At 47.3% G+C, this 21,135-nt stretch overlaps 1 protein-coding gene across 2 annotated transcripts in view; it reads right to left on the bottom strand.

Annotated features, from left to right (window-relative positions):
• Nucleotides 1-20,752, bottom strand: part of PDE9A (phosphodiesterase 9A) — a 57,875-nt gene extending 37,123 nt beyond the window's left edge. Inside the window, exons 1-4 of one of the 2 annotated variants that reach the window (XM_064705838.1) lie at nucleotides 20,057-20,752; nucleotides 4,695-4,765; nucleotides 2,163-2,240; nucleotides 1,249-1,292 (exon numbers count right to left, since the gene is read on the bottom strand). In XM_064705838.1, coding sequence (XP_064561908.1) covers nucleotides 1,249-1,292; nucleotides 2,163-2,240; nucleotides 4,695-4,765; nucleotides 20,057-20,125 — 262 coding nt within the window. In that variant the 5' untranslated portion in view covers nucleotides 20,126-20,752. The remainder of the gene's footprint in view (nucleotides 1-1,248; nucleotides 1,293-2,162; nucleotides 2,241-4,694; nucleotides 4,766-20,056) is intronic. The other variant, XM_064705865.1, reaches the window with a different exon arrangement.
• Between the last annotated feature and the right edge of the window lie 383 nt (nucleotides 20,753-21,135).

The raw sequence follows: 21,135 nt of genomic DNA, 5'->3' as shown, positions 1-21,135 counted from the left end.
ACACTTTGGGAGACAGCTCCTTCCCCTTTGCAGTCACACGTGTGTGACTCCCTGCTCCTGGCAATCACTGACATGGGATTTGTTTATGGCTTCTCACAAATCTCACTGTGGCTCTTTCCTGTTCCCTACCCTCTGTGCTCTCTGCTCACCTTTGCTCCCTGCACAATCTCACTGCTGCTGCCTCTGTGTCCTCCCCACATCCTCCTTTCCAGATGTTTCTGCCCCTGTGCTTCTCCTTGAAGAAGACACAGTGCTTTTAATGAAAGGAATAATTTCAGAGTGTCAGACACTCTGTTTCCATCCATAATTCAGAACCCTAAGCCAGAAGATGAGGTGAGACCACCAAAACATCATCTCTCCTGTCCCGACCAGCTCACCCACTCCTGCACACCACTTTTTCCAGCCCCAGGCTTTGTCTCACTGCTGTTCTGTGTTTCCAGGACAATCACAACCTCCTGCCCTTGGTCTCTCCTATCTTCCCACTTGACTGCTCCAAGGAGTGTCCCCAGCTGATGTCCCCTGTCCTGCTGCAGCCCTGCCAGCCTCTCCCTGTGGCTCCAGAGTGTCCTGGTGTGAGTGGCAGGAGACTGAAGCTGCACAGATGAGAGAAACCACGAGCCAGATGCTCACAGGGATTGCCCCAAGCCAAAGTTCTGCTCCAGTGTCTGAGAGCATGGTACTGACAGCAAAGAGGAGTGGGAGAAGAGGCATTCCAGCCCTGCCTGGGGCTGGGGAATGTGCTCCAGATGTGTTCTTTCACCCAGGCCCTCCTTAATCTTGTCAGGTGAATTTAAATATTTATCACACTCACAGCTACCATGCACACAGCAGAAATTATGTTCTCTCCTCAGCCATTTGGAAATAACACCAGGCTCAAATGTTGTGCCCAGCTTTCCAGCAGAGGAATGGGCAGGTTTAACAAAACACTGCAGGGCAGACTTTCATTTTTCTTGCCTGAAAATCCCCACTGCTCCATGCAAGGCTTTCCCCAGGGCATTAGAAGTGCTGAGTCAGACCAGAGCAAGTTCCCTGAACTCAGCCATTCACCTGATCCTCACATTCATTGAAATTCAGGCACATTTTTTAAGCTTTTTCTGCAGGACACTGATCAAACACTTCTTATTCTGCTGCAGCTACAACAATGACACTGACATCTTCATGGCCACATAATTTCCACATGCAAATGTTTGAAAATTCAGCTTTACTTAATTCAGCTTTAGTAGATTCAGGTCCAAAGGGTCATTTTACCTGAGAGCTGCTCAGTCATAACTGGGATCACTTTGTATGGAGACCTGGAAGAGCCACAGAGGGTTGATGTTAGCAACACTCAAAATGCAGTTTGTATTTCACATCTGTGCTCCCTGAGAAGTACAAAGAAGTATCTGAAGATATCCCAAGCTCTCTTAAAACCTGTGAGTTTGAGTAAGCAATGGGCACTTTTTCTGAACACACAACCCTCTGATTTACAGAGAATTTAGAAACAGAATTATTAGATTCTCTGATTTAGAAACAGAATCATAGAACCATAGAATTTGGGTTGGAAGGGACTTTAAAAATCATCCAGTCCCAGCCCTTTGCCATGGGCAGGAACACCCTCCAGCCTCCCAGGCTGCTCAGAGCCCTGTCCAGCCCGGCCTTGGACACTCCCAGGGATGGGCAGCCACAACCTCTGCTCTGTGTTTGTGCCCTGTCCTGTGCAGGAGCTCCCTCTCAGCTGCTGGGGCTGCACCACACAGTGCAATAAAGGCATTGAAAAGTCATCATGGAATGTGGGCCAAAGCCAGCAATGAAGAGACCTGAACTCATCACTCATCACAGGCTTTGAGTTTGCTTTTTAAGTAATCTGCTGGTTGTGCCCTAGCAGAGCAATCAGGAGTGGGGGAACAACAGAGATGTGACAGCAAACAGAGAGGGATGGGAATAGATATTCTACATTAAATACCTAAAAGTAGGATTTTTCCCTCTAAGACAATTACTCCTGCTTTAATAAGTAAAAGTTTTGCAAAAAACCAAAAATCTTTCCAACCATCACTTGTGCTACAGGCCAGCACACATTTCTTCTGCCATCCCCTCCCACTGCACACAAAAACCTTCTGCAGGCAGCCCCTGCATTGCCCTGGGACTGAGCCTGCCCTGGAGGAGCAGGTGGCAGCAGGGCTCACCTCTCTGTGTTGGCAGGCATCGTGGGGTCAATGGACACCATGCAGTTGTCTGCTGTCAGCAGGGAGATGGTGGTGTTCCTGAAAAGCAAGTTCCAAAGAGGGTTATGTGACCTGGAAATGCCAGCTGGAATTCTGGGCTGCTGCTGCATGGGATGCAGAGCCATCTTCCCTCCTGCAGATGCTTCTTTTCTCCTTGCTCCTGGCCTGGTAACCTCTGTTACCCCAGAGCAGAGAGTCAAAGCCCAGGGCAGGGAAGGCTCAATGCTTCACCCATGAAAAATGTGAAGTGTGATAATTTTTGATCTCAGAGCAGACCTTGCTCCCTGCTAATTCATTTATTCTCTTGACTCACTGAATAATAATTTCTGTTAAAAAGCTGTATTTTGTGATAGATTGACTCAGCAGCTAGGTATTGACTCATCCCATACAAATGACTTTTGGTGTTGTGAATGTCTTGAAGTTATTTAGTTATTCATTTACCAAAACAAACAAAACAAATATCTTGCTGAATATGGGGTCTTTCTCTTTTTTAATTACTGTGCTAAGGGTGATCTCATAGGCTCAGATGTAAACCTTGGAGGTTTACTTTGGCTCCAGGATCCTGGTTGAAATGCAATTTTCCTTTGACAATCTTCTGATGAAAATAAAATGCCAAATGTGCAGTGAACACCCTGACTGTGAGTGATTAAAATTGCTGAACAAAGTTTCCTGGGTGATGGAGTGGAAGTCTTTGACATCACAGGAAAATGAGAGTTATTAACCTCTCTAATGTCAAATAGGAGGAAATAGAACAAACAGCAAAGGGCATTAATTCTGTCCAGCAGCTTATGCAAATTCAATTTTATCTTTCAATCCTCAGAGCTGTAGTCATGCAGTAAAACCATGATTAGAAGACTGGCTTATTTTTCTCCTGCACTTTTCCTGTACTGTAAAGATGTGTGTCCAGAGACAAAGACTTTGCCTTGTTGCATACAGCCTGGGCTGCTCTAGATCCTTATTGAGACAGCAGATTTCCCCTTCTGGAGGTGATTAAGGGTTCTGGAAATGATTGAGGTGTTTCCTTCCCCTGCTCCACTGCCTGGAGGTGATGGATGGATGGATGGATGGATGGATGGATGGATGGATGGATGGATGGATGGATGGATGGATGATGGATGATTGTGGGGATACCGGCTATGGGTTTCTCTGGGTCTGGATTGATGGCACTTGAGATGGTGTTTCATGTTCACACTCAGGTGTTGATTATTTCTTATCAGTAAAACAGTCTCACTACTGTGAGTTCTGCAGCTTTTCATTAGTAGGCACAAAATGGCCAGCAATCTCCTGGTACAAGGTCTTTTAAGACTAAACTATCCAATGAAGAACTGACACCTGGATTATTTTCCCTTTTACCCCAATAACTGATCCCACAGAGCTGCAATGGGGACTTTTCTGCCCAATTACAAAATGCCACCCAAACCCATGGAGAAGGAGGAGGAAGAAGCATGAAGAAGAAACCCAGGATGACACCCTGTGCCCTCCATCTTGCTTCCATCCACAACATACTAAAAACCCCAAAACCTCAATTTCTCACCAAGTGACACACCTACACTGCTCTCTATAATCTATTTCACACTTTTGTGGGTTCTGGCCTATCTTAAGTCTGGGAAACTTTCTCCATGAATGAGGGTCAGAGTCAGTGCTGCCCTGGGGGTCAGGGCATCCCAGAGCAGACAGAGAAATATTCCCAGTGCCCTGGGGTTCCAGAGATGATGAATCTATGGATGGATGGATGGATGGATGGATGGATGGATGGATGGATGGATGGATGTTACACCATCCACCACATCCCAGCCTTTCCCAGACACCCTCCCATGACCCTGGACCCCTCTCAGCACTGAGGTTTCAGTGGACACTGCTCTTGAGATTGAAGGGAACAAATCTTATTTGGATTTTCCCCAAATGGAAAATCACAGCAGGAGGGTTACGGGGACTTTGTGAGACAACATAAATTAGGAAATACATGGCCTGGGCAATGGATTTGGAGATATTTATGCTCTATAAAATGGTTCAGCTGGGGTGCTTTGTGTTTGACTATCCCATACCTGGGATTAGATTTTAAAACACCTTAAGAGAAAGCTTATTTCCTGGTGGCAGTACTTCTTGTTAGCCCCAATTTTTTTCCCTTAAAAACAGGTTCTAAACATGTGCCTGCATTTCACTCAATATGGGCAAAAATGTAGCACTGAGATATAAGTGGTAGGTGTGCCCAACCTCTGTGTACTCAGGGCTGTATTTCTTCAATTGCTTTTATTTTAGATTATTTCTCCTCTATTCTACTCTATTCCACTCTGTTCCTCATGTGCAGCCAACACCAAGGTGGCTCAATTCCCTGCCTCCATAATTTCCAGCTCTTGATTGCCCCAGTTTCTTCTTCCAGCAACAAGAGACAAACCTGAATAGCAGCTAAATAAATCATTTGGGGCCTGTCTTTAAATTGTTCCCAAAGGAAAGAAACAAAAGTGAAATGAATGTCACAAATGACAGACCAACCTCGGTAGCCCTGTTGCAATGCAGCAAAGGTCCATAATATCTTTGGAATTGCAGTATTTACTGAAGATCACCTTCCAGAGGAAACAGCAGCAGAGGGGGATAAAAAAGAAGAAAAAGAGAAAGGATGGTTAGTTCCCACAGAGATATGAATCCTGTTCAGGCATGCACTGGGCTAATTTTAAGGCACAGTCTGTGATTTCAATTATCTGGTTTGATTTGTGAGCTGGAATCTTTCTCTGCTCCTGTGTAATACCTGTGTGTTTGTCAATAAAGCAAGCAAGCTCTGGAGACCTAAGTGCTGTTCAGAAGTGGAGCGATAACCTGTGTGAGCTGAGAGCAGGGGGCTTCCTTAAAATGCAGTGCAACTGTGGGATGAAAACAGCTGTAAATTAAAGAGTGTAAGAGCCTAGATTTAGGAAGAAAACTGCCCAGATTTGAGCAGGTCATGGGATGGTATAAAAGGGCACTGCTTTTTGGACCACACCAGCTTATACTAGGTTGAAAGTGAGCTGAGCTTGTGCCAGAATTCCTACTGACTATCAGATGTTCCTGTTGCTAGGTCAGAAGCCAGACCTGGAATTACAAAATTTGCCACTGTTACCTTCCCATCTCCCCAAACACCTCTTCATCCTCCCACCCTTCCACACACACCAGGCAGCCCCAGTGCAAAGACTGAGCAGCACATCCCCTGTCCCATTTTTCCATTCAGTGACGCAATCCCAGCCACAATTTTCCCCAAGACTCCTGTGTCCATCAGGACTTGCAGGTCATGGTCCTCCCAGCTTTTTCTACAGTCAGAAAACACTTTAATGATACCATTACAGCACTTCCCATCAGTCTCACTATGCCCCAGTGCAGTATTTAAACTCTGTAATCTAAAGCTTGTTAAATTACTTTCCCTGGATCTTATCATGGGTGAGTGGCAGGCCAGAAACAGAACCCAGGAGTCCTAATTTGATGTCTTGTTAGATTAAGAGACAGCACACTGCCTCTGAAAGAAAAACACTCAGGAATTCAACGGCAGCACTCTGCATGAGGAGTGTCCCATTTCAATAATTGTGTGTTTATAGGATGTCTGTCCTTGTGACTGAGGTCCCTGAGGTTGCTCCCAATCCGAACTCACTTCTCTGTTGGCTGCACGTTGCACTATTGAATCTTCCATTGCTCTAAATCAAAATCTTGTTCCTAGTGGACTTATTGAGGAAAACAGCCATTGAAAAGGATCTCTGCTGACAGTGAAAACAGCCAAGTGTGGGTGGAATAAAAAGAAATTGCAGACATGAGAATGAAGGATGGGGCTTGAATGCTTCTGCCAGTGTTGTGCCCCTTTCCTCAGAGAAACTCTGAGCTCCTCTGAGTGACTGGTGGAGGCAGAAATTAAATGCCTCATTGCAGCCAGACTCTCCTTAAAGTCAGGAACAGCAACAAGCAGTGGGGATGGTTTATCCAGTGGGGATGGTTTATCCAGTGGGGGTGGTTTATCTAATAGGGATGGTTTATCCAGTGGAGATGGTTTTTCCAATAGGGATGGTTTATCGAGTGGGGATGGTTTATCCAGTGGGGATGGTTTGTCCAGAGGCTGCTGGTGTTGATGGGATGGTGCAGGGGCTGGCAGGGGGGAGCAGTGGTGTGGAGAGGGGCAGCTTCCCTGCCCAGCACTGCAGCCCTCTCCTCTCATATCCCATGGGAAAGAGCCCCAGAGCCTCTGGGCTCAGGATGCAGCAGCTCAAAGGCACTTGCGGAGATTGACCTAAAGGCAAAACTCAGGAGGAACAAGAAATTTGCATTTTGCAGATGAACAGGGACGTCAAGATCAAAGTTCTCTCCTTGTGATTGTTGGAAATGTGATTTTTCCGCCCCCCTATAACCACTCCACATTCTCATGCACAGCTTCTGGTGCCACCCACCACAGGCATGAGGGGTGTGCATGTCCACAGAGCAGCCTGGAGGCTGGTGACACAGGAAATAAGGAATGTGTCACCTGGGATGACAGCTGGGAGGAGACAGGGGGGCTGTAGCTGCCCTCCCAGATTGAGCAGGCCCTGTGTGTTCAGTGAGGTGAGGACCACACTGAAAAATAACAAGTCATCATCTCATTAAATACTCATCTGAAAGGTGTAGGTGCCAGGAGGTAATTAAGCCTGCAGCTTCACTTTGTCAGCCTTGATTTTCAGGGGCTGTAATTCCTAAATTGTCACAGCACTGGTGTGACATGGTTCCCCTGCTCCTCCAAGATGCCCCTTCAGGCTGCCGGGGAACTCCATCACCTGGAAGTGTCACAGGGTGACAATCAGAGCTCTTCCACTGTAAATGGGGAAGTTTTGGGAGATCCAGGGTGTGCTCTGCTGCTAATGCCTGCTCGGGGCTCAGGGCATGCTAGCCTGAAGTACCAGGACAGCCTGGACAGCATAACAGGCCTGGCTTGCCCTGGGGGTGCATAGAGACTTCAGCAAAGCTCCAGTTTTCAGTTTTCACTGGTGGTGAGGAGCATTCTCCCTCCTGAGCAAAGCATCAGGGTTTTGTGGCACAGACGAGGATGATGGTGGTCACTTCTAGAGGTGGGTGTGACCTACACCTACACTCACACCCACCTTCCCTGTGTTCTGCCCCAGGTGAAATTACTCCAGGGAATGTCTTCATGTGGCATTCACATTTTCTGGAAAAATCCCTTTACCCAGAATTTTTCTCCTGGGAAGGTGAGAAGCCTCAGAGAAAAGGAAAACAATTCTTATCTCATTTGCTTCTCCTGTGTTGTGCTCATGTGGAATGTTTACCTACAGGTGATTGCTTCATTGGATTCTGGTGTGAGTTGTTTTGACTCATTGGCCAATCAGCGCCAAGCTGTGTCAGGACTCTGGAGAGTCACGAGTTTCCATTATTATCTTTTTAGCATTCAGTAAGTATCCTTTCTGTGTTCTTTAGTATAGTTTAGTATAGTATTCTACCATGTAATGTAATGTAATGTAATATATAATATAGTATTAAATTAGCCTTCTGAGAACATGGAGTCAGATGCATCATTCCTGCCCTCGTTGGGACACTCCCCACAAACACAACACCTTCAGGCACCTGATTGCTGAGGCAGGGAGTGACTGTTGCTGGGGAAATGGGTGTGTCTCAAAAGTCAAGACTGACCCTTGGTTATTAAAGCAGAGAAGCAATCAAAGCAATAAAACATAGCCAGTGGAGTTCACATAGGGCTGAAATCCTGCTCCTAGCAGAACCCAGCATCCTGACAGAGTGATAGCTGCTGAAATTGACTGGCAGAATATTGGAGTACAACTGGTACAGGCAGTAACTGGGCAGATGATGTTAATTGTGGCTGAACAGAGGCCAAACGCTTGTGATGTGCCAGGAGTGCTATTTCAGGTATTGAGGTTTCTTATTCTGGAAATCAATTATTATTGACCAGGAAAGACAAGAGAGGAAAAGATAAAAAAATTATTAGGGAACATTAAAGGTGAGAAAGTTGGCCTGACTCATAGAAAGCAGTAGGAGCTTTCAACACACTGAGGATGAATTTTAATGCTTCCTTTTACTCCATGCAGTAGTGAAAGAGTGGGAAGGAAACAAAGCCTGTGATACTAGATCATGAGCCATCTCCATACATGCTTTTCAGTTTTCCATACTTGGCATTTTTACTTGGATTTGCTAAAACTGGGTTTGTGAATCATCCATCGCAGTTTCATGCTCATGTCAGGATGCTTGTCCTCAGCTGGTTGGTTTTTTTAATCAAAAAGCACATGCTATTAAAACTTCCTTCTTTTGCAGCCTGCTGAGCTGATCTGAGCATCTCCCTTGTGCTCTGAAGCACAGCAGCCAGCCTCAGATGTTCTGTGGGAATGTGCAATTGTTCCTGTGATTGTCACCAGCTCTGTGCTCCCAGCAGAGTCGATGCCAGTTGTGCTGATGGAACACAACTGGAATAATGTGGTTTGGAGGATGGGAGGCCAGCCCTGGGTGCTATTGATGGCTCCAGCACAGAACAGGACTCCTGTGTGCCTGCAGCCCATTATCCCTGGGGGGACATCAGCAGCAGGAAGGCAATGCAGGGACACTTGGCTGGTGGCCACACTTTGGTGGCACCCATGTGTGACACGTGGGCTGTCCTGTGACCTGCAGCTCTGAGGACAGGCAGCCCTGGCACTGGGGGTCAGACAGAACATCTCAGCCAGCCCTGTGCAGATGTCTCAGACATGTTTCATGGAAAATCCTTTCCTTAGGATTTTTTCTCCTGAGAATCTGAGAGGCCTCAGAAAGGAAATGTAAACATTGATTATCTGCTGCTGTGGAATGCAACAGGTGCATCTGTGATTGGCCCATGTTGGTTGTTTTTAATTAATGGCCAATCACAGGTCCAGCTGGCTTGGACTCTGGTCAGTCACAAGATTTTATTATCATTCCATTCCTTTCCTTTTAAGCCTTCTGATGAAATCTTTTCTTCTATTCTTTTAGTATAGTTTTAATATATCATTTTCTTTTAATAGATTATATATAATAAAGTAATAAATCAGCCTTCTGAAACATGGAGTCAAGATTCTCATCTCTTCTTCCCTCGTCCTGGGATCCCTGTGAACACCACCACAGAGATGTCCCTGCTTGGGCAGGTGTCCCCAAACCTTTGCTGCTCAGCCTGAGTCTCCATGATCACACATTTCTGGCACTGTCTGAGGGTCTGATCCCCAAATTTCCTCTCCCTTCAGAACTATCTCAGCTGTCTCTGACCCATTTTAGTCCCCTGTGGGTGATAAGCCACTGCTGATATGTCTCACAGGACCTCATTCCCTGCATTAATGCCTGGTACTGGAAGATCTCCTTGCTCAGGAGGAGATTGAGATCTTGCTTAGCAGAGGCCAAAATTGGGAGAGCACAGCAGCTCCTCCAGCTCTGGTAGTGGGCTTAAGATCATGCATGTGTAGGGTTCCCTGTAATGAAATTCCAGATTTCCTCATAGTACACATTTTAAAAGTGCATAATCATGCAAGTCAGCCCAAAAAATCAAATCCAGGGATGAAGAAAAAGAGGATACAGGGGACTTGGATATTGCCTGGCAGCATGAAAGTCTCCTGCAAGCCAACACACAAGACACTCAGCTGCTGAAAGCAAAGGCAGAACTGAAATCAGGTCTGAGCAGTGACAAACCACGTGGGGAAAGGACACAGAGGCCTCTGCTTCAGCTTGCAGATTGATGGCTAATTGCCAAGAAGAAAATCAGCCACACATAAGCCCTGCTAACTGCATTTCCCTTGGGTTTGTGCCAGGAGGAAAAGGCTGGATTCCTGGAAAGTCATGCAGCATCTGCAAACAGGGTTTTTTATTTCCCCCTGAGAGTTAACATGATTTCATATTTCTGTCCTTGCTGCTGTTATCAAAACCTCTGAGATGGTGGATATCCCATTCCTGGGAAAATTCAAGGCCAGGTTGGATGGGTCTCTGAGGAACCTGATCAATTTGAAAATGTCCTTGCTCATTGCAGGGGGTTGAACTAGACCCTTAATTGTCCCTTCCAAACCAATTCTATGATTCTACCACATGTAGAATAAAAAAAAGACAGGAAAAGCTGCCTTCTCTGAATGTTTAACTTGTTTGTGCCAAGGAGTTTCCATCAAGATCAAGGAGCAGCCATTCCATTTAAGAGGGCAATATTCCGTGTGCCTTAGAAAGCACCGTGATGCAACTGGGGGAAAAGCACAATGAATAATGACTGAGGCTTTTGGAGTGGAAATAACATTTTGATGAGGCATGCAGGGACTGCAAAGTAGGACAGCACAGTTTGATGGGATGCCTGGTTCCTAGCCTGGCCCTCAGTTCTGTGGGACTGGTTTCTTTCCTGGAAACAATTCTGCTTTTTTTTTTTTTTAAACATTTTTTCTGAAATAAGGAGCCATTGTCCCTTAATCCACAGTATCCACCTCTGGTCTAGGACAAGGATTTAAAAACTCCTCTTGGGAAGAGCAGGGATAAGAGCCCTGGTGCTCTGGGCTGGCTCCCCACTTGGAGAGGAGCTCAGATTAAGGACTGTGATGGAGATTTTGCTAAAGGACCATTGTGCACAGGCTTTGCAGCCTACCAGTTTACAAATAATCACATTAAATTTTGCTTTCAGATAGGATAGGCAAAACCACAGCTTACAAATCCAATTTCTGTTCTATATTTGATCCTCAGAACAGCTAATCCTCTCTGTAAACAGTAAACTCTGTCCAGAACATTATCATGTTCTGATCTGCTCTCTGTAATTGGGTATTCTTTCAAGAATTTAATTTCTGTTTGATTATTTTTATTTTAGCCTAGTAAAATTCCTAAAGAGATAATGTAAAAATATTTTTTAAGCCAGTGTACCCTCCGTTTCCAGTTCTACTTCATTTCTCCTGGTCAACCTGCTGTCTTCAATACTTTAGCACTTGGTCATGTCTTTCATTCAGCTCAGTGAGCAATGTTCAGAGTCAGGGCTGAAATTGCAGGCTTTAAACCATCTAAATTGCAGTCTTTCACTAATGAGAATGGGGGATACTGTGTCAGAAAATATTCTAGTAAAACTCAGTGATGTATCTTGCATGGACTGTGAAAATTGCTGCTGTTTCTGCAAGAGCAGCTTTCAAGGAGGATTTCTGAACTATTAAGGCAGAAGATTCATGTGAAATTTTTAATTGTGATTTTCCCTGTCTTTCCAGAGGTATTTGTCATCCATAATAAAATGAAGAATAATCCAGAAGTTTTAGGTATCCCTCTGTAGGAATCATTGGAAGGAATTCATATTTCTCAACCCATAAGCAAACAGATCTTCCTCAAAAAATATCCACAAATGTCCTCTCTGTCATAGTTCCCAACATCCAAAAGAAGCTTTACCTAAAATCCCATATTGAAAAACATTCCAGCTTTCTCATTCTTTAAACTCAGATACAAACACAGCATCAGCCCAACTATACCCAAACTCTCAGTCTCCTTTTTTTATTTCTGGCACTAATTAACAGCTGATATTCAGAAAACCACTCATTTATCTGAGCTTGGAGTGTTAGGAGCATTAAAAATAGGCTGCCAGATTTGCCATCTGTTTGATGCAGTGGGAGCTGCTCTGGGAGAAGAACAGAAAACCAGAGCATGTGTGCATGTCCATGTGTGGGGGAGAGAACACGAGAGCCTCAGCTGAGGGTCTGAGCAGGAATGAAAACTCCCCCGAGCTCTTCAAACACTGACTCTGATAGGGGATGAGAAGTGTGGCAGATATTTTATCCCAAAAAGCCACAGCTCTGTAATGCTGCTGATTCACACAGTTTTGGGCAGGGACATGGCTTAGAATGTTCATTTCACCACCAAATGCCCGTGTGGTGTTTGTTTGATGTGATTTTAACCATCCCCGGGCTCAGCATCTCTCTGCCAGGTGCCCTCTGGTGCCAGCAGGAAAGGAGGACAATCTCCAAATCAGCCCAAATCACCAAAACCCTATCTGGGATGGGATGAATCATCCCTGGAGATGCCACCTGCCCCCTCAATGGCTGCAGGGCTCTCCTGGAGCAGCCACCCCTCCCTTGTGCTTAACTGGGGTCAATCCCATTCCTTTCCCTATACATTGCCCTAAATTAGGGAACAGGAGCTGCCAGACAGAGCTGATGTACCAGGATCCTGAGGCATGTGGCATGTGGTAAGGCACAGTTCCCACCCCTGTAACATCCCTGAAAAGAGAGCTGTGGGAAAAGGGATTTTCCTCTTTTTAGGAAAGAAAAATGTCCATGGTGCACTCCTAGGGCAGCCCTGCAGATTGGCACTGAGAGGAGCAGCATGGCAGAGGTTGGCTCTTCCCCTGTGAGCAAAGAAGGATCTCAGTGATTTTTAGAGTCATCAGGGCTCATAGAAAAAGGGAGATTGCATTCAGGAGAGACTTGTGTAACCTACTGACTGTACTAAGGGGCATATTGCAAATATTGCCTCTGTCAGTGCTAATTATTAATGGCAGAACACAAGCAGGAATGAGCAAGGCTGATTGTGAGGGGCCAGGCGAAAAGTTCTCTATCTTCTGCAGCAAAAATAAAAACATTTCATAAAATTCTTTATTCCAACCTTAAACAACACAAATGTCTATATACTGGCTTTTCTTAACACAAGAAGGGCACACATTTGCTGCTAATGGATTCTAAGTGCAATTAACCCTGCAGCACACGAAGGCATGAGGCTTGAAATGTTTTGTAAACTGGATAATAGGGATGCTTCAGCACCAAATGTTCTCAGTAGTTGTGAGTGAAAGTGCTTGTTTCCAAGCTGCTCACACAATTAAAGTCTGACATTGGCACTGGCTTGGTAATAGGGGACTGTTAGAAGGAAAATGGTAATTAATGGAGTGAGGAAAAGCAGGTTCGAGGAGAGACCAGCAAAAGACTGGCTGGAATCTGTATAAGCAAGTTCATGAGGAAGGTTCTGATGCTTTGAGAGGCTGCCTGGAACAGAGGCTGGACAGTGTTAAAGGAATAAAGCAGGGATTTTTTAAAAAGCCTTCAAAGGATACACCTTGGGCAGTACAAGAGCCTGGCTGAGGCTACTCCCAAGATGGTCACGAGTTTTCACACTTTTGTAAGTTTTGGTCCATTTTCATATTGGGGTTAATTGTTACAATTACAGCTTCAGGTTATGCAGTCCCATCCTCCCAGATTGCTCTCCTCAATTCCCTGCTGTTTGCACTTTTTGGGCCTTTTTGTTGTTTGCACTTTTGGGCCCAAAGCTGCAACAGTGTCCTTGGTTCTCAGGCTGGAAAAGGATTGTTTTGTCTGACTGAACTGTGAGGAGAACTTGCTGACACTTTATATGAAGTTCAGAGTTCTGTACTAATGCAGTACAGAATCTGGAAAATATGAAAGTTAAAATTAAGGCATCAGTTCTAGAAACAGAATGATTTTGTCCTGTTTGTGAGGAGCCAGAAGAGTTGTTTATGAGGAGAATGAGCTATATTTGGCTGCTCTGAACCCATAGGTAACACCAGAGTTACCTATGAGAAAAGTGTTAGACTGAGAGTGTTAAACTTACACTTTGTCTGGACTAGTGTGAACATAAACTGCAATAAATACAATATACTGAGTGTGACTTCACAAAGATAAACAGCAGTAAACAAGCCTTGCTGGGTGATGGGTGTGGAAGAATTTTGGAGCTGTGCTGGAATTACAGAGCTGTGCTGGGATCATGGTTTGTTCCCCTAAATGCTCTGAGGAGCCCCCACTGAAGAGGAAGGAGAAGGGGGAGTAGAGGAGAGAGAGGCCCATGTGTGACATTATCCTTCATGTTTTAAAAAGCATGAGTTGAAGCCACTTTTAGTCATTAAAATGTTTATGTGCTGCAATGTGACAGAGTTCAAGGAACCTGCTGCTCATTTCGCACTGCTTTACACCAAGTAAAGTTGGAGTTCACCAGGGCCAGCTGCAGTGAGGATGCCAAGGCCGGCCAAGACCTGGCCAGACTCAGGCTGTTCCACCTTTTCCCTCCCACACCCACAGAGCTCTGCCAGCATTAGGAAAGTGGCCTTAATCCCACAAAAACATTCCTATGGCTCACCGTGCTCAAGCAGGATGTGGCACGGAGCATCCCCCAGAGGTGCCCATGTCCTGACTGCCATCAACACCCACCCTGTGCACCCCTTTGGTGTTTGGCAGCTGGAAGGGTGTTCCCCTAAATTCTCAGTGCAAACAGACACAGCATGGGCTCCATGGGCTTGCCTTGCTGTGTTGAAAGAGTCGTGGGGGTGCAAAAACACTTTATCGCCTCAAAGGGACCATCACACCATTGTTTTTTCTGCTGTGTTTTGTTCTTCATCTGAATCCAGTTTTGCAGGTTAAAAATAGCCTGGTGAGCCTTGGAAAAATCTGTTGGCTTTGCTAGAATCTGGGCATTCATAGCACAGATGCTGCTGCTGTAATTGAAAGGAAAATTTCACGTGACAGAAGCGATTCCTGCGCGCTGATGTTTTGATGCAACAACCCTGGTGTTGCAGACATCTTTTATGGAAAATCCTTTCCTTAGGATTTTTCCTCCTGAGAAGCTGAGAGGCCTCAGGAACAAAATGTAAATGATTATCTGCTGCTGTGGAATGCAACAGGTGCATCTGTGATTGGTCTCGTGTGGTTGTTTCTAATTAATGGCTAATCACAGCCCAGCTGGCTCGGACAGAGAGTGTGAGCCACAAACCTTTGTTATCATTCTTTTCTCTTCTATTCTTAGCTAGCCTTCTGATGAAATCCTTTCTTCTATTTTTTTAGTGTAGTTTTAATGTAATATATATAATAAAATAATAAATCAGCCTTCTGAAACATGGAGTCAGATCCTCGTCTCTTCCCTCAACCTGAGCCCCCTGTGAACATCATCACACCCTGGCACCAAAGCTCAGTCTGAGCCTTGTCCTCTTCTTTGGGGACCTCAGGCCAAGAGGGACAATGGCTGTGGATGGCTCAGTGTCCTGCAACACAGGTCAGTAGATACCCAGAAATCTTGAACTCAAAGCATTTCTTTGAGGAAAAGGAAAAAAAAAAGGAGCAGCAAATTTTCTGCTTAATATCCAGAATGACTCAATAAACCAGCAAAACTACTCCAAAATTCTTTACTTGCTTTCTGGGGAAAATACCATTGAGTGATTTCATAGAATCCTTGACAAAGACAACAGTCATCTTTTTTTCCAGTTACTTCAGGCTCTGTAGCTCTCTGATTTTCCATATTTGTTACAAATGTGATGTTGATTAAGACACTGGAAACAGAAATCCTCTTGAAAGAAGCATTTTTCTCAGATGAACTCCTTAAAACTCTTCAAGCAAAGCCACTAGCCTGTGACATTTAAAAAGGAGAGCCATGGAGCCATCCTGCTGGGAATAAGGCCACTGGCTGGTTCTGCTCTGCTACCATTTAAATCTCAAAGGTCAAAAGAAAATGTTCCCAGTAGTTTCTCCATGGAAAAAAAAGATTGGGCATGAGCTGGGGAATGTTTGGTTTTGGTTTTTTTTTTTTTTCCTGGTGGATTTTTTAATTCAAAACCAACTCAATAGGAGTTTTTCTCCAAAATGAAGCCAAAGGGTTAATAACAGTATGAAGGAAAATAAGACTCCAGATCTGGCTTAAATATCTGGCTTAAATTTGGCACTTCTCCACTGATATTGGGGGTTTGGGTGCTTGACCCCATCTAGTGGCACTCCAGGAACGAGGAGAAACCCCAGTCCATGGGGGTTTGTTGAGATCACCTTATCCTACATGGAACAGAGCCAGGGCTTCTTCCCTTTGCTCTGCTGTGCTCTCCTGGGCCTGGCAGCAGAGCAAGGCTGGGCTGGCACATGGAGGTGATTCAGCCCCTGTGTGCTCAGCCCCAGCTGCTCCTGAGCAGTGCAGAGGGAGCTGTGTGTCCAAGCAAGTGGGTGATGGACTGCTGGCTGAGAAGATCCTTGGAATTCAGGACACCCCTCTGGCTGTCCTGTATGCCAAGACCCCTGCCAGGGGACTCAGAGACCCTGGCACAGAGCCCAAGGTCCCCCTGTGGTTTTGATTGTGACCCATAGAGACAATTACCAACCTTAGATGAAGAATTGCAAGCCACGACAGTTTAAATGGAATGATAGTGAATTTATCACAGGGTGAAAAATAGATTTTTGGGGTTTTTAGAATGGGGTTCAAGGGGGCAAGATGGAGGGATCTGGGCATGTCCAGCCTTTCTCCTTCTCCTTCTTCTTCTTGGCCTCCATCTTCTGCTGTGATGTTGGTACTTTCAGATGGGTTTAGAGTAGAAGCTCACTGTCTAACATAGGTGATAGGCATTGGAAAGTAATTGTAAACATTGTACACGTAGTTTGTAGTATAAAAACACAACACCAACCCGGGGACAGGCAGAGTGCCTGGAACTGTCCTGCTGAACAGACCTCAGTTGGACAGGAGAAAGAATTTTATAGATAAGGAACAATAAACAACCTTGAGACTGAGAAATGAAGAGCTCTGACTCTTTCTTCAAGCGCTGGGCTGGGAAAAGAGACTTCTAACACATCTCGGGGTCACTGACGAGTTAGAGATCCCGAGAGATCCTTTACAAATAAATAAACTGAGCAGCACTTGTTTCCCCCAGCTGTGCATCTCCTGACATGGGTGCTGGACAGGAAAAATGTTACGCTGGAATTTCATTTTTCACCCAGCTCCTTTGAAGCTGTTTTGTGCAGAGCCCTGGATCTGGAGAATGGCTGTAATCCCACAGCCTTTGATATTCCCTCCCTGCATGACCATACCTCTGCCAGCCTGGGGTCTCACAGGTGGAATCTGCTGGGCTGGGCCACCTCTGGTCCCTCCTAAAGCTGCCCCAGCTTGGAGAGGTGTTCAGCCAGCTCTGGAGGAGATCCCAATGCTGTGGTGAAGGCAATTCTGTGCCTCTGGAAGGTCAGTTTAGCTCAGTGCCCTCTTCTCCAGGCTGAATAGACCGAGTGACATCAGCAGCTCCTCATACAGCTTCTCCTCAAGGCCTTCACCATCCTCATGGCCCTCCTTGGGACACTCTCTAATAGTTCAATGACTTTTTAATATTATGGTGCCCAAAACTGCCCCCATCACTCGACGTGAGGGTGTCCCAGAGCAGAGCAGGACAATCCCTTCCCTTGCCTGGCTGGCCATGCTGGGCCTGGTGGCCCTGGGACTGGGATGTCCCTCCTGGCCAGGGCGCTGCTGATTCATATTCAATTTCTCTCAACCAGGACTCCCAGTCCCTTTCCTTGTGCTGGCCTTCAGCATCTCACTCTCCAGTCTATGCACACAGCCAGGGTTACCCCCATCCCAGGTGGAGAATCCTTCATTTTCCCTTGTTGAACTTCATCCAGCTGGTGACTGCCCAGCCCTCAGATTTGTCAAGGTCTCTCTGCAGGGCCTCCCTGGCCTTGAGGGAGCCAACAGCTCCTCCCAATTCAGTGTGATCAGCACATTTATTTAGCATTCATTACAGCCCTGTGCCCAGGTTGTTGGTGAGGGTGCTGAAAGGCACAGGAGCCCTCCAGAACCCCACCAGTGACTGAACACCAGCCTGATGTCACCCCTTCACTCCAAACCTTCGTGCCTGACCTGTGAGCCAGCTGCTCACCCACCACTCCACACATTATCCAGCTGTGGGCTGGACATTTTGGGCTGCACATTTTGCCCACAAGGACATTGTGACAGACAGACATGGCCTTCAGCCCTTCCTCTGGGACGTGCTGGCACCGTCCTGCTTTCCAGTGGGCTGATGGTGCCTCCTTTATTTTAATAACTCCTGGGAAGGATTTCAAAGCCAGCCAGCTCTTCTTTCATAACCAGCAGGTCCCTCTGCCCTCACTGCTGTGCCCCTCTGGAGCTGCCAGCACACAAACCTACTTAGTTTAGCTCCACTCTCCTGGTGCAGAGTATTTACAGCTCTCACCTGCACAGTGCAGGGTCCCGGGGGAGGCAGCCGGGTTTGTCCCTTCCTTTACCCCGCACCGAGGTGAAACAGCTCCTCCTCCTCCCAAAGCCAACAGCACACCCTGCGGCAGCACCGCTGGAAACTCAGGATGAGGCCATGGAAACGCAAAAATTGGCTCTGAGCAGCTGCAGCCACAAGCAGAGCTGGGGAAGGATGCTCGGTCCCCAGTGCCAGCTGGGGTTGGAGCTGAGCCCTTCCAAACTCAACAAGTGCTGCTATAATGAAGCTGTTCCTCGTTATTGGTGGACAAGAAGCTTAGCATTGATTTAATGAGTTCCCCTCAGAAGCCTCCACTGCTGCATTCCTTGGAAGATTAAGGGCTGCTGTTTTTTATTCCCCCCTCCCTTCTGCTTCTTTCTAATGATGTTACTGAGCAGGCAGGAGAATCTGAGCTGTGCCCTGCTTACCGCTGGGTGAACCCCATTTACATGGCTTTTTTACTTCAGGAATCCTTCCAAACATTACACGGGCGGGATTTCACATCTGACAAAAGAAACAGTTAACATTGACCGAGATTAAACCCCCTTTAATGCTGCCTGAGTTTGCATTTGCCTGCTCATGTGACTGCGCCTCTCCCGTGCCTTTAGTGCTAAAAGTACTCTCCAGAGGCTGGTTGGAGAAATGCTGTATTTTTTTTTAAATCCAGCATAGATGACAAACACTGTGCGTTACCGACATCTATGGAGACACTCACCACCCTTCCGAAATTTCAGTACAAAAATTATTTCAGAACAAAAATTTCAGTACAAAAATTTCAGTACAGTTTTTGTACTGAACTGTACAGGTACCAGGAGGCTCCATTCAATCCGTGCTTCACGGGGGGCACAATTTATTGAACAACCAATTTATTAAATGCAGGAAAAAGAGAATCAGAGCCCTCATCTCAGCAGGGCCGGCAGGGACAATCTCACGGCAGCACAGGGACCAGCATCACCACTAAGCTACGTCTGAGATGGATCAAGGGGAGCAGCTTTCTCTGGGGGACCCGGCACAGATCTGGATTCTCCAAGGTCTTGTTCTCTCTCTCGCTCTCCTAAGTCACAAAGGATGTGACTTTGAGCGGTGGTAGTGAATTTCCAGGGCAGTGTGGAGGCGTGTGGTGGGATGGGACTGCGAGCAGCAGCTCTCCATTCACTCACACACCACAGGGGAGAGAAAGGGACACGGCATCGCTGCTGCTTCTTTACAAAATCAAAACCAAAAGGCGACATTGGTTGAACAGAAAATTTAGAGCAAGGAGGCGAGAGTGATGCGAATATTGCAAATCAGAATTTACTTGCTCCGGAGCTCTCTGTTACAGAAAAGGCGCTTGGTTTGCGGCCAAAGAACCGCTGACAAAGAGAAGGGGGGAAATAAAAAAGGCTTGCAGAAAGGCGTCGGCATTGTTTGTGTTTAAAAGCAGCGGGCTGTCAGCCCGACAGCGTGAGAGCTCTCCCTTTTAGCCAGGACACATTCGGAGAGAGCCAGGACACGTTTCTCCCTGCGCTCTGACCCGTGCTGAACCAAACAAGGCAGGCAAAGTTTGAATTATCGGCGTTACCGAGCATTAACTTGGGCAGGGGCGGCGGAGGGTCCCGCACCCCCGGCACTGCCGGGCCGAGCGAGGTGCCCGGGGGCAGAACCAGCCCCCAGGAGCTCGGAAAGCTCGATCCCTGCTCCCACTGCCTGGAGGGGACACCTCGCCCCGGGCTGAACTTTGTAAACACAGAGCGATGCTGCTCCGGGAGGGGAAACCGAAAGCGAGCATCCCCACGGCGGCAGGGAGAGCTGGCAGCGATTCGGTGTTGGCAGCGCCCAGCCCTCCCCTGTGCCAGCCTCCCCTTCCCCTTTAAATAAACACCCGTGCACGAAGCAGCAGGCACGCAGGGTCCCCCCCTTCCCTTGGAAAAGGGATGCGGAGCCCGTCCGGGAGCGGCCGCAAAAACAGCGAAAGTACCTTTTGGATTCTTCCGTCAATGTCCAAATAAATGCATTTGGGCCGGTAAGTGGAGGAGGCCGATCCCATCTTGCCGCGGCTGGGCTCGCAGCGGGCTCGTTCCCGGCGTCAATCAGAGCAGAAAATCAACTCTGTCCCAGCCGGCCGAGCCAGCGCTGCCCGACAGTTCGGTGTCCCCGCTCCGCTGTATCCCGCCGTACTCTCATTCTGGGAAGGTCCCTCCTCTAACATGCATGCATTTTGCTGTGCCTCTGTCTCTCCCTGCCACCTCCTTTTAGTTTTGCCTCGCTCCGGATCCAGCTGCCTCGGACGGGGAGAGGCACGGGCTCCAGATGCTGCCTGCGAGCCCCCTCTCCATCCCCATAGCAACAACCCCGTGGCTCTGAGGCTGGGCATCCGCCTTCGGGCTCTGACCCTGGGACTCACCAGCTCGGGATCAAGCGGCATTTATCCCCCAAGGGGGCTGCAGAGGAGGAAACACCCCTTCATCGGGGTGCTAAGAGATATAATTTAATTTTAGGCTGAAATAGGACCGTATTTATTAATGAGTGCCTCTCCTGAGCTGCTTGCACAGTGACACGCTCCCGTCTGGAAGTGCCCTGTGCTGGAAGTGTCCTTTCAGACACCCAGCCGAGGCTTGCACCGTCTCACTCCAAACTCAGCAGCTCCATCTCCACATCCCTCCCGTTACCATCTCAGGGACAGAAGGCGCTTTTTTCCCCCTCTGTAAGCTCCAGCAGCACTGAGAAACCACAAACCCCATCCTCTCGCCCACCGCCATCCGTGCCACCCCCGGAGCGGAGGGATTTGTTTTTTGGGGGAATGTGGAGCCTCCTGGCAGAGGCATCAGTCCCGAGGAGGGCAGGAGGGAGCGCAGCCCCAGCGATGCTCCCGGAGAGATGCCGGGTGCCCTCTGCCGGGGCAGCGGAGCCGGGCACGGCTCGGGCACGGAGCTGGGAGGCAGCAGAGAGGATGTACAGGCAGCACACAGCCTGTCCTGACAGCATGAACTCTGGGTTTTCTGGGGATTTTGATGGAGGGGCTGCAAAAGCATTTCCTGGCCTCTTCTGTGCTGTGCG

The sequence above is a fragment of the Zonotrichia leucophrys genome, chromosome 1 (assembly GCF_028769735.1).
Source record: "Zonotrichia leucophrys gambelii isolate GWCS_2022_RI chromosome 1, RI_Zleu_2.0, whole genome shotgun sequence".
Lineage (NCBI taxonomy): Eukaryota > Metazoa > Chordata > Aves > Passeriformes > Passerellidae > Zonotrichia > Zonotrichia leucophrys.
The sequence above is the reverse complement of the archived record's forward strand: the minus strand, read 5'-3'. Positions and strand labels throughout refer to the sequence as shown.